The sequence below is a fragment of the Lissotriton helveticus genome, chromosome 8, assembly GCF_964261635.1.
Source record: "Lissotriton helveticus chromosome 8, aLisHel1.1, whole genome shotgun sequence".
NCBI lineage: Eukaryota > Metazoa > Chordata > Amphibia > Caudata > Salamandridae > Lissotriton > Lissotriton helveticus.
The window spans coordinates 184117037-184129104 of record NC_136069.1 but is presented as its reverse complement, the minus strand read 5'-3'; the positions used below and the strand labels follow the sequence as shown (position 1 = coordinate 184129104).

Sequence of the window (12068 nt, the reverse complement as noted above, 5' to 3'; positions counted from 1 at the left end):
GTTCCTCGTGGCCATTACATCGGCCCGCAGGGTGAGTGAAATTCAGGCATTGTGTTGCCAGGAACCTTATACTGTATTTCATGATGCTAAGGTTGTGATGCGTACTCACCCTAAGTACCTTCCTAAGGTGATTTCTGATTTTCATGTTAACCAGACTATAACTTTACCTACGTTTTTTCAGAATCCTTCCACTCCAGTGGAAAGATCTCTTCATTCTCTGGATGTCAGAAGGGTGTTGAAATGTTATCTGGATAAAACCAAGGGTATTCGTAGGTCAGACCAACTGTTTATCAACTATGGGTCGGTCAGGACTGGTCTTGCTACCTCTAAACTGTCCATCTCTAGGTGGATTGTGTCCTGTATCCAGTGATGTTATCAAAAGGCTAATAAGACCTTAGGGGGTAAGCCTAAGGCTCATTCCACAAGGGGCAAAGCGGCTACGACAGCTTTGCTCCGCAATATTCCCGTTGCAGACATCTGCAGGGCTGCCACGTGGAAGTCGGTCCATACCTTTGCGAAGCACTACTGTCTGGACTCTGATGCCAGAGCAGATGCTCAGGTTGGGCAGGCTTCGTTGCGAAATCTGTTTGCATAGTAGTGGTGTTGTCTTTTTCCTCCACTGCCGGTTTGGTTGTGGGGATGGGCTTGCCATTCTATTCACTAGATTATGACTATACACAGAGATCCCCTACTACAGAAGGAGTAGTTTCTTACCTGTAACTCCAGTTCTGTAGTAGGGGTATCTCTGTTATAGTCATAAGCGCCCGCCCACCTCCCCGGTGGAGAAAAAGATGGAATATGGAATGCTACAGGTCCAGCGTTGTACACCTCCAAAAAAAACTGAAAGTGGAGGGAGTTGCTGTGCATTCCGGGATACCTAGAGAGTTCTGGAAAGTTTCCTGAAAGGCACGGTATCCCTTTTTAAGCCACATAATGGCAGCCTATGGGGGGGCTTGTCTGTCCATACTTTCCTCTCTATCATTCCAAGGATATGGTGAAGGGGGAAAGTTTCTCTATGGGTGAAACTTGGCAGACAGTGCTGAATATGATATTGGTGGAATATCCATTGCATTTCCAGTTGAAGTACTGGACAGTGTAGCCTGGCACATATAGGCTGCATTATTTGTCTTTAATTCTCTCTTAAGTGTCTATGCAGGACTGCACAGAAGACAGCTTAAGAGATTATTTTTGATTGCTCTGGGTTCCCCGCACATGAGTGGGACTATTCACTAGATTATGACTATAACTGCGATACCCCTACTACAGAACTGGAGTTACAGGTAAGAAACTACTCCTTCCATTTGAAGATCAAGCGGAAGGGATGATCCCAGGAGTAGGTTATCCCCTTATCTCTCAGGAAAGAGGTGACATCTTTGAACGCTTTCCTCTTTCGCAGAGTGATGGAGGACAAATCTTGGAATAATGCCACTGGGTGTCCTTGATGTTGGAGTGGTTGTTTCAATCTTGCTTCCCGAAGGATACGCTCCTTCAGCGGAAAGTCCGGCAGGAAGGCCAAGATGTCTGGGGGGGAGCAGGCACGCGCCTCGCCAAACCCACTCTGTGCGCCTGATCAATACGGATTTCAAAGGCGGAACTCTCGTCTAGTATCTCCTGAAAAAGCCCCTGCAGGTAGTAGGTTACATCAGCTCCCTCTGCTTTCAATGGGACACCCCGGACCCGAATATTATTGTGTCTCGACCTGTTCTCTAGGTCCTCAGCATGCGCTTGAAGGTCCACTTGCTGGTCCTTAAGGCGGATGAGTTCCTGTTGGAGGTGTTCCATTTCTTTGCTTCTGGTTTGGTCATTTCCCTCAACGGCTGCCACCCGGTGCCCCAGCCCATCTACTTCACGATGTATCTCCCTCACTTCTCCTGCTACCTCCTGTTTGAGCGTGTTTAGGCGTGTGAAAGTCCTCATGTAGAGAATTGAAAAGTGTCTCCAGGAGCGCTCGGATGATCGGCACCTCCCCGTCCTTGTGGTCTGCTTTGAGATGGAGGGGGCCCTCTGTCGCCCTTGTTGGGGCCTTTAAGAAGCATGTCCGTCAGTGTGCGCTCCCCCTTTTTGCGTGTTGTGGTCATGATAGGGTACCTCAACTTGGGTCATCGTCCCTGATGCTCGCCGACACTGCGAACGAGATATCACTGTGGGCCCGGAGTAGTTCGACTGGTATATTCACCCCCCTCCGAAGGTCTTGCAGAGTCACCGTACTACGATCTGTGCAGGCGTGTGCCCACTAATGGGGGGTGGGTGGGATCTTAGGGATCCCAGGGCCCACCCCGCTTTGTCAAGTTGGGAGGCCGGTAGGTGCCGTCCCACTGCTGCAGCATGCTCAAGCCGCCTAGGTGCGGCCCTCTCATGTAGTTGGGGGTCCAGCCGACCCCGTAGAATCTCTGAATGCAAGCGCTGCTGCGTGGTTACTGTGGGACCGTGCACTGGCGGTTTCAGTGTCTTTCGCCCCCCAGTCTCCTTGTCTCCTTTGATGTTGGTGGCCCTGCTCTCGCTGCACCCCTGGTAGGCCTTGCTAATGCAGATCTATTCTCCTGACTATACAATGTGAGCGCACTCTGGAGCCCTGAAGCAACCCCAGCGCCAGAGCCAGTAATGTGCGCTTCATGGGGGGGGTTCTAGCTCTGCATCCAAGTCTGGGCAAGTGTTCGGAGGCCTCCCAACCCCCGCACCATGTTGACTTGAGGGCCGCTTCAATTGGCCCAGGGCCAGTCGCCTATTCGCTGATGGTGTCTGCGCCTCGTCCCCGCCTTCACCTGTGGGGGCGGGGGGCTCTCCTGCACCGCTGGGCCCTCCACTGCTATAGCTCCATCACTCTACATGGCTCCCCCCACTGTGCACTGGCTCCGTCCACCCCTTTGCACTCCTCTGTCCCGGGGGGATGTCTTCATAGAGAATAACACTCACCCGGCTCCCTCAGGCGTTCCGTAGGTTCCAGCGCCACCAAAGCGTGGGCCGTCCCCTGACGCTCGGCCTGTACCCTGACGCTCTGGCCGTCACCCCTCCGCTGAACCAGGCCTGGATCTCGCCGCCGTGCAGTGCTTTGCTGTGGGGGCAGCCAATCTCGGGGCCTTGCACACGGGGAAGCGGCGCCTGCCCGCGCCCGCCCAGGCCCAGCAGCCTTGGCCTCAATTTCGTGTCGCCGCCCAGAAGTAACGGGCGGCCCTCCGGTGTGCGAGGTGCGCCCTTCAGAGGGATCACCAACGTGCACCCCCCTCGCCGCTGCAGCCCGCTCATTTCATTCGGGGTGGGGGGCGGCAAGGAGACATGGAGGCGCTGGTGTCGCTGCAGGCTGGGGCTCGGACGAGTCCGCGTTAGAATCCGCACCGTCTGGGTGCCATTTTACGAATCCAGTCCCCAGGCTGGATTAATGTCGCCCATTGAAGTGGAGCAGCAGAAATTGCTCCGGGAGAAAGCTCCGTGCCCCCTCTTGCCCGACGGACACTTCTGTGCAAATTTTGGGGACTATAATGCACAATTTGGCTGTGGGAAGGGGTCCGGTGCGAGGAACCTCGAGGACTCGCGTCCGCCTAGGTCGCCATCTTGGCCACGCCCCCTTGTTGTCTGGGTTTCTACGTGGAGAGTTTTTTTTGCAAAGCAGGTGAAGACTTTAATCGTCTGTGCGTTTAGACTTGTGTTTGCCCCATCAAAGCTTGAATTTATTGCTTGCCTGCAATTTTGAAGAACTAACATTTTGAAGCAACGGCAGAGATGATTGCAACACTCCTTCTGGAGAACTGTGCAAATGCAGGTAATGTGTGATGGTTTCAGGGGCTTAGTTACAGCCTCGCAAGAGGTTATTTGCGGTCATAAGCCATTTGGGCACAAGTCTAAGGTAAACAAGTCTCCCAGACGCAGGCACTTGAACTTTGTTTTTGCAGTGGAGGACCAACAAGTGCTTAAATTGGCATGTTGTGCCAGGAAGTTGTAGGAATGAGTAATAAACTGGAATAGGCTCGGTTTGAAAAAGATTTTTTGTGAAAGAAATGCTGTGAGGAGGAAACCAGCTATGGATTTTATTTGCTCCCTGTGCTGCTTTTAGGTGCCTTTTATGTCAAACTTGATCCCTAGGTACTCATATCTCTGATCAGTTTGTGGTTATTTAAATTCCAGTGTCCCTCTGGCTTTTTGTAACTGAAGATTAGCACTTTAGTTTAAGTAAATTTGCTGATTTGAGGATAACTTGTGTTGCCTCTGTAGGCCCACCTTGGTTCTACTCAAGAGAGCTATATCATCTGCATATAACATGCTGACCAGTTGTTGTCCACCAAGTTTGGACGCATGGGCCTTTAACTGGTCCAGTTCTTGGGTGAAGTCTGCTAGAAAGAGGTTGAGTAGTGCCGGGACTAGCATACATCCCGACTTGAGACCAGTTGTTACTGGAATCTTGTGAGAGAGCTTTGTTCGGTCCCCTATTTTTATCTGTATTCATGTATCCAAGTGAAGAAGTTGTGTTCCCTTTAGTAACTTCTCTGGGATACCCCAAATTATGAGTTTGGGCCAAAACGTCATCCTATCAACGTGGTCAAAGGCTGTCTTCAGATCCATGAAGCTTCCATGTAAGGGCTAGTATGATGAGGTTGGTGACAGTGCCCATTCCTAGGCGAAAGCCAGACTGATTGTATAGAATTAACTGATGCTCCTCACCCAGGTGCTCAGCTCCTGTAATTGAAGGCCTGGGTACTTCTTTGCCTCACTATCTAATAGGGAAGTCAAATGGTAATTTGCTGGATCGTTTTTATTGCCACCTTTGTATATAGTTTGGAAAATTACACCACACCAGGAGTCAGAAATTAGACTTTTAGCAAGACTGTACTTAAAGGGAGATGTGAAAAAAGTTTAACCACTTTGTAGAGTTAGATTTAAACAGGGCGTTAGGCTATCCATTGGCCCCAAGGGCCTCATCCATTTTACCTTTGAGCATGGTTGGAGAGAAGACTAACTTGTTCCTGTCATTCTGGTACAGCCCTAGCACTGATAGAACGTTTTTAGTCTTTATTTCCGCCACTTCTCTCATATGGGTGGCTTAATGGGCTGTGAGATGATTGACCCAAGCTTGCTCAGTGATGTTGACATTGTTGGCTGCCTACGAGCCTCTCTCCAGTTTGTTTATGGTTCACCAAAATTGGCTTAGGTTGTTGTTCTTGCATTTTAACATATTTCTTTTCCCACAATCCTTCATTATACCTCCTCTTTGCTAACCAGATTTCCTTTATGTACAACAACCTTGCTTGTCTGACCTTTTCAACCTGAAAATTGTGGCCACAGATTTCTTTAGTAATCGTGGATATCACAATTATGGTTTCCAGTTCTTATGGAATTACTTGAGGAATTTTCCTATTTGGCTATTGTCTGGCTGTCCAGTTCACCATTTGCTCCCAGGATATATTCTATCTGACACACTGGCGAGATGGAGGATGCAAGACCAGATCAATGCATGCAGATTTAGTGGAGGTGCTTTTGCTTTCAAAACCTTTACTTTTGAAGCCAGGTTAGTGGACATCCTTTAGACTGCTGACTGTTCTGGAGAGTCCACTTTCAAGTAATTGTACTTCTTGTCAACTAATGAGGTAATATTATTTGTGGTGAGTTAGGTTTAAAATGCATATGCCTTGTTTATTTCATGACAAAGAATATAGAATGTCATGGCTGTTATTACAGTACAGTCTTCATTCTCCTAGGGCATAAAAAATATTCCACCAAATATGAGTAAAGTAACCTTTGTCAGTTGATTGAGATGCAGATGAAAATTGTCCAACTGGATACTGTACATTCCTTTTTTTTAATCATGAATGGCTCAAATCTGGACATTTTAAGACCACATTGTAAAGAAGAGGTTTACCAGCAGGAGGGTAACATTTTTTACAAGTTTTACAGATGTGGGACCAGTTCAAATGAAATAGAAGTTGCAGTGATACCAAGTGTTATATGTAAGGAAATGACTGGATTGATCATACTAGTTTTAGACAATTCTGCTGTATTTTGATCTATTGTGTTTTTAAGATTCCAAGAATAATAGGTTATTTCTATTTAAGAGACTTCTATCAGAATTTAAGTTATGTTGATATGGATACTCATCACCTCTACCATGCTTGCCTGTATAAATGATAATAAACATGCTGTTCTCTTGCTTTCAAAATAAAAACCTTCCTTCTCTATCTGTTGGTTATAATAACTAAATTGAGAATAAAACCTTCTCTTTTGCAGAGAACCTGATGTTTCCAAAACAGAGCTTTTAGAGAACCGGGAATGTATCGCCAGCACAGCTTCTGCATTGGTAATGTACCATGTTTACATCAGACTGCTGACAGTTTCAACATACTGTGATTCTCACGTCAGTGGAAAAATTTCTTGTTTATTTAGGTTTGTTAAACAATGCTGTTATCCTGCGATACTATCATGGCACGTTTGAGCAGACAGCAAAATACTATATCACAGTACACATAGGACAGTGCAACAACAGCACGCATTTGGCTAGATTAGCTTTTACTGCCATGGAGCAATTGTGATAAAGAGAATAAATGCTATAATTTGCTGATGCTTCATTTATTCTTTGTGCTATACCTTAAACAAAAATGTATAATGCTTTTAATGGAATAATTTACATACTGTGTTGCATTCTTTAACTGCAATTTTTGTATGGCATTTTGTTCTTGTGTGGCCATTCATTGAAACGTCTAACTTCAGGCATATATCTAAATAGGTAAAGAATGGTAGCTTACAGAAACTGAGGCTGGGCCCGGCAGCTAGACCTATCGGCATAAAGGTTATGCTAACCGTAAGACTTTTGTGGATAGCCAGTTGCTGGAAAAGAGGAGTTTTACTGGATGGATCACAAGAGTTCTCTCCTGCGTTGGTGCCTGCTTCAAGACCTGAAGGAACTGTTGGCCTTTCGCAGCACATACAGATTATGAAAGTGATCAGTGAAAAAGACTTGTACTCATTTGAAGATCTAAAAGTTCACAGTAAAATGGGAAAATAAAATAAAAAATGTGGATGATTTGCAATCATTATGCTTACATCTTCACTATAGATAGATTTTAAATATGTTTTTCGTGAAAGACACTGTCTGATGCACTTTCAGTGTAGGACATGGGGGCTCTTTCTAGATATAGGCACCCCTCAAGTAATGGGCTTTGAGCACAATTGTTTGCGGTGTGTAATTTCATCTTTAGCTGTAAACAAAGTTCAGTGTTGAAAGTTTTATTTTTGTGAGTGATTCTGAAGCTGATGTGCCCTTTGCAAGTGTATTAGATTAGTGGATGCCAACGTGAATTATTGAAAGGGAGGACTGCGCAATCAATAGTTCGTATTGTGCTGCGGCAGTCATATATATTTTAAACGTTGCTGTGTACTTTTGGATGGATACTTCTAACCACAGATTCCTCACCTTGTGAATATTCCCCAGGTGTCAGACAGGATCTGGAAACTTATAAGAAGAAATCCTGTGTTTCCTTAATGACATAGTTTCACACCATATATAAGCGCCACCCATGGTCTCTAATGTTAATTCCTTTGTTTCAATGCCTTCAGAGGTGGGTTCAAAGCTACTAAACTTTTTGGCACTGAGGCAAAACCATGCGCTGAATCTCCAGTCAACTGGCAGGTCGCTTGTTGCTATAGACCAGCACCAGGTGACCCTGATTTCTTGATAGTGCAGGCGTGTCCACCAATACAGTAAATCCTAATGCCTTCACCACCACCCCACGTGATTGAGAGTCTAAATGAATAGAGACTTTTGGCAAGCCTATCTTCTCATCTTCAAGGCTTCCTGAATGAATGAATGAATGAAATGGCATTTGTAATGCGCACTATGCCCAATGGGCGTCAAGGCGCCTAACCAAAGCTAGCTGTCAGCAATCAGAATCAAGGCTTACTGATACGCTTTAATGAAAAGCCAAGTTTTCAATGATTTCCTAAAAAGGTCAAGTGAGGGCAGTGACTTGATCTCAAGGGGAAGTGCATTCCACATCTGGGGAGCCAGAATGGAGAAGGCTTTACTCCCCCAGCTAGCCTTCTTGGCACGTGGGATTACCAGTTGATTAAGTTCACTGGAACGTAAACATCTGTTCGGAACATACCTAGTAAGTAGGGATCCAAGGGCATCCGCCGGGCCTGCAGCTAGGGCCCTGTATGTAAGACAGAGAAGTTTGAACACGATCCGTGAAGAAATAGGAAGCCAGTGGAGATTCTTCCTCGCCAAGGTCATAGATGACAGCCAGGGCAAGGCCAGGACAAATCGCGCTGCCGCGTTTTGTATGACCTGCAGGCGCTGCAGAAGGCCCTTGTTGGCCCCAGCATAGAGTGAATTACAGTAATCGAGTCTTGAGCCAACAAGAGCGATCACAACCTGCTTCCGTGCCTGTGGGGAAAGATAGTGAGCGATCCTCTTCAGAGTTCTGATGACACCCCAACAAGTGGCCACAGTTCTGTTGACCTGGAGCTCCATAAGCTGGGTGTCAAAAATGACACCAAGGTTCCTGGCAGATTGTGTGGGTGTGGGGCAGATGCCTAAAGATGAAGGCCACCACTCACCTGACCACATGCCCTGGTCTTTGCCGAAGACCAGGACCTCTGTCTTTTCCCCGTTCAACTTTAGGGAGTTGGAAATCATCCACTCTGCAACAAGTTGCATGCAGGACCTAAAGTTAGACGCGGCAGCATTCACAGAGTGGGTCAGGGATACCATAATCTGTGTGTCGTCGGCATACGACACTACCTCCATCCCCTGAGATCTTACTAGTCTTGCAAGGGGGGCCACGTAGATGTTAAACAGGGTCGGGCTCAATGCCGACCCCTGTGGCACCCCACATTGCAAAGACTTAGCAGGGGAGAGGAACTCTCCTAGCATGACACGCTGCTCTCGTTGATGTAAGAAGGAGCTTAAGAGACTGAGGGCCGGTCCTTCTACCCCTGCCTCCCTTAACCTGGATGTTAAAGTGAAGGGGGACAGGGTGTCGAATGCTGCTGTAAGGTCCAGCAGTACCAGCACGGTGGTTTGACCCAAGTCAACTTTCCTGCGGATGTTATCCATGACTTTAGTCAGAGCAGACTCCGTGCTATGCAGCTTTCTAAAGCCATGTTGGGACCCATCCAAGAAGCCCGAAGCATCGAGGAAGCTAGAAAGATGCGAGTTCAGATGAGTTTCCAGCATCTTAGCGGGGGCCGGCAGAAGGGATATGGGTCTAAAGTTCTTCAATATGCCGGGGTCTAAGGAGGACTTTTTCAAAAGAGGCTTTACAATAGCTTTCTTCCAAACTAATGGAAAAATACCTTGTTCCATTGCTCCATTCATTACTTCCAGCATCAGAGGAAGAATGGTGTCCCTACAGCCCTTTAGTAATTTCAAAGGAACTGGGTCCAAAGGAGAGGACGATTTTGTTTTGTCCAAAAGGAGATTGAGACCTTCCAAAGAAAGCGCGGGAAACTGTTTGAGGGACTGAGGGGCATCTGTATTCCAAGATTCCAGCAATTTAATTCGCGAGAAGTCCTCATCACTCAAAGAGTTCCTCTGTGATTGTAGAGCTATATAGATATCATTTATTTTTTTATAGAAGAAATCTGAAATGTTGTTACATAGCTCCTGTGAACCAACCACAGGATCTGGAACCTGAAGAGAGCACAACGAGTCCACGATTTTAAAGAGCTCTTTAGAGGATGTTAGAGAACAGGTTAAGTTGGTAAAATAGTCCTGTTTTTCCTTAATCACTCTATTTTTGTATTCTCGTAGCAGGCTCTTGTAGGCTTCTCGATCTTTAGGATTCCAGGTTTTGCGCCATCCTCGTTCCTTCTGTCTGCATTTTTGTCTGAGAAGCCTCAGAACACCTGTAAACCAGGGGGCAGTTGGCTTCTGTCTAGCTACAGATTTAAGAGAGGGGGGGGCTAGTTCATCTGCGGCTCTGGTGATAGCATCGGTAAGTTCTTGAGCCGCCTCATCCACTACCCGCTGAGATGTGATGTTAGTATTATGAAAGAAAGGGGCCAGAGCCTCATTTGTGAAATTTCTGAAGCTCCTAGTGAAGCATTTTTTTCCAGTGCCCAGATCAGCATCAGAGCAAGGGATATCTAAGGATAGAGGGACTGCTAAATGATCAGACCAAGTTATCGGTACCGGCAGGCCGACAATTAATCTAGAGTCATTAGAAAAAATCCCATCAAGGGTATGCCCCGCTTTATGGGTCGGGTGGAGAACTCTTTGGACAAAATCACATGCCTCCAGAGAATTAAGCAAAGAGGAGGTATCTTTCGAGGCCATATCCTCTAAATGAAAATTGATATCACCCAAGATGGTTAGGTGTGATCTACCAAAATAAGGTTCCAAAATTCTAAAGAGTTCTGGGCAAAAATTAGCTCTGGAACCAGGAGGTCTGTATAGAAGAATTCCAGAAAAGGAACTGCATGGAGCATGCGCAATACAGAAATATAAAGCCTCGAGTGGGTCCGTAGAAACCGATAGAGGTTTTATAATGCATGAGAGTGTGGATTTAAAGAAAATAGCCAGTCCACCACCTCTGCAACGTACTCTATCTAACCTCTGGAAGGTATATCCTTCAGGAATAGCTAAGAGAAGGTCGTGACCAGAGGAATCAGAGGCCCATGTCTCGGTGACAAAGACCCAGTCAGGTTGCCTCGCACTAACAAAATCATGAAATTCTATCCCATGTTTGATCAAGGAACGTGCATTGATCAGAAAGCCATGTTTGGATTGGGAAATGGGCCTACCAGTCAAAGGGGGAGCAGGATTCCTAGTAGCCTGACAGGAAAAAATAAAAGGTGCTTTACAGGAGGGGCACGCCCGCGCCTGATGCAGTACCTCCGGTATGAGCCGGTGATGACAAAAGTGCGTAGGAGGTCTCAAAGACAGCAAAGTATGAAACAAGTCATCTCGGATAGAGGAGGAAGAAAGATCAAGAGTACCAGAGTCCAGCCCGTCCTCAGCGCGGACGGGCGCAGACGGGCTGAACTCTGGCGTAACTCCGGCGTCAGTCTGGCGTCTCCGCAGCGCGTATCCGCTGCGCGTCAGCATGACTCCGTTAAATACCTGCCTAGCGTCCTACTGACGACTAGAGCGGTACGCCTGCCTATTAGCGCTGAAAATCAGCACCATCCACACCCAAGATGGCGCTACTAGTCGGAACTGCGCCGGGGAGCGGACCCGCCAAACAGCGGTGAGTTTCACCAAAGTTAAAATGCAAGTAAGGGCCAGGCGCTATGAGGCGCTATTAAAATAAGGGGAAAATAACACACTGCTAAAAGTAAATATTAAACAGGGTAGACTTTAAAACGAGCAGCAGCTCGACTCCTGAAGCGCACTAAGCGCATGCACCGGTCAGCTGGCAGCTAAGAAGCTTCCTCTGTGTTCTGTCTACACTAGCTGTCTCTTAGGCCACTACATCCATGCACTCTGAGACCCAGTGGCCCAACTTCTGCCGGCAATTCCAGACGACCTCCGGTGGTTTCTAGCCCAAGCTATCCAAGATGAATATGATGCTGCCAAGTTTGTGATCTGCTCTGGCTTGGACTAAACTGACTGCTTAGGTCGGGTGATTGGCATGAGTGTGACACTTCAGCGCCAGGCCTGCATGAGATCTCCGAGTGTGTCCCGGTGTCCTTTATGGACATGTCATTCGATGGCTCTCACCATTTTGGATACAAAGCGGATTTAGCCCTTGCACATTTTAAGGAAGGCAGGGCCCATAGCACGTTATTGAGTCTGTCTGCCCACACCAGACAATTTCATCAACAATTTCTCCCCTGCGAGGCTATACTAGGGGCTTTCAGGATCGTCCCTCGAATGCCACTAAAGTGATGGCAATGGTTGCAGCACATCTTTGGAGGTCCCAATGTTCCCTACCTCGGTGACTGGCTGTTGAAGGCGGTCTCGCCTCAGAAAGTCATTAACCACCTCCAGATGATGGCGAACCTTATAACATTGGGGGGGTTCATTGTTAATGTACCAAAGACACAGAAAAACCAAAGGTGATGATGGACGGAGCGTTGACAACACAAACACTCACCCCCAGTCAACTGATATGGGTTTAATCCATCGCCGTTCTTTAGCT

At 47.1% G+C, this 12068-nt stretch overlaps 1 protein-coding gene across 3 annotated transcripts in view; it reads left to right on the top strand.

Moving 5' to 3' along the window:
- Window positions 1-12068, top strand: part of LOC144772494 (E3 ubiquitin-protein ligase TTC3-like) — a 1119388-nt gene that overhangs the window by 356242 nt on the left and 751078 nt on the right. For all 3 annotated transcript variants that reach the window (XM_078656860.1, XM_078656861.1, XM_078656859.1), the window contains exon 17: window positions 6214-6283. In XM_078656860.1, coding sequence (XP_078512986.1) covers window positions 6214-6283 — 70 coding nt within the window. The remainder of the gene's footprint in view (window positions 1-6213; window positions 6284-12068) is intronic.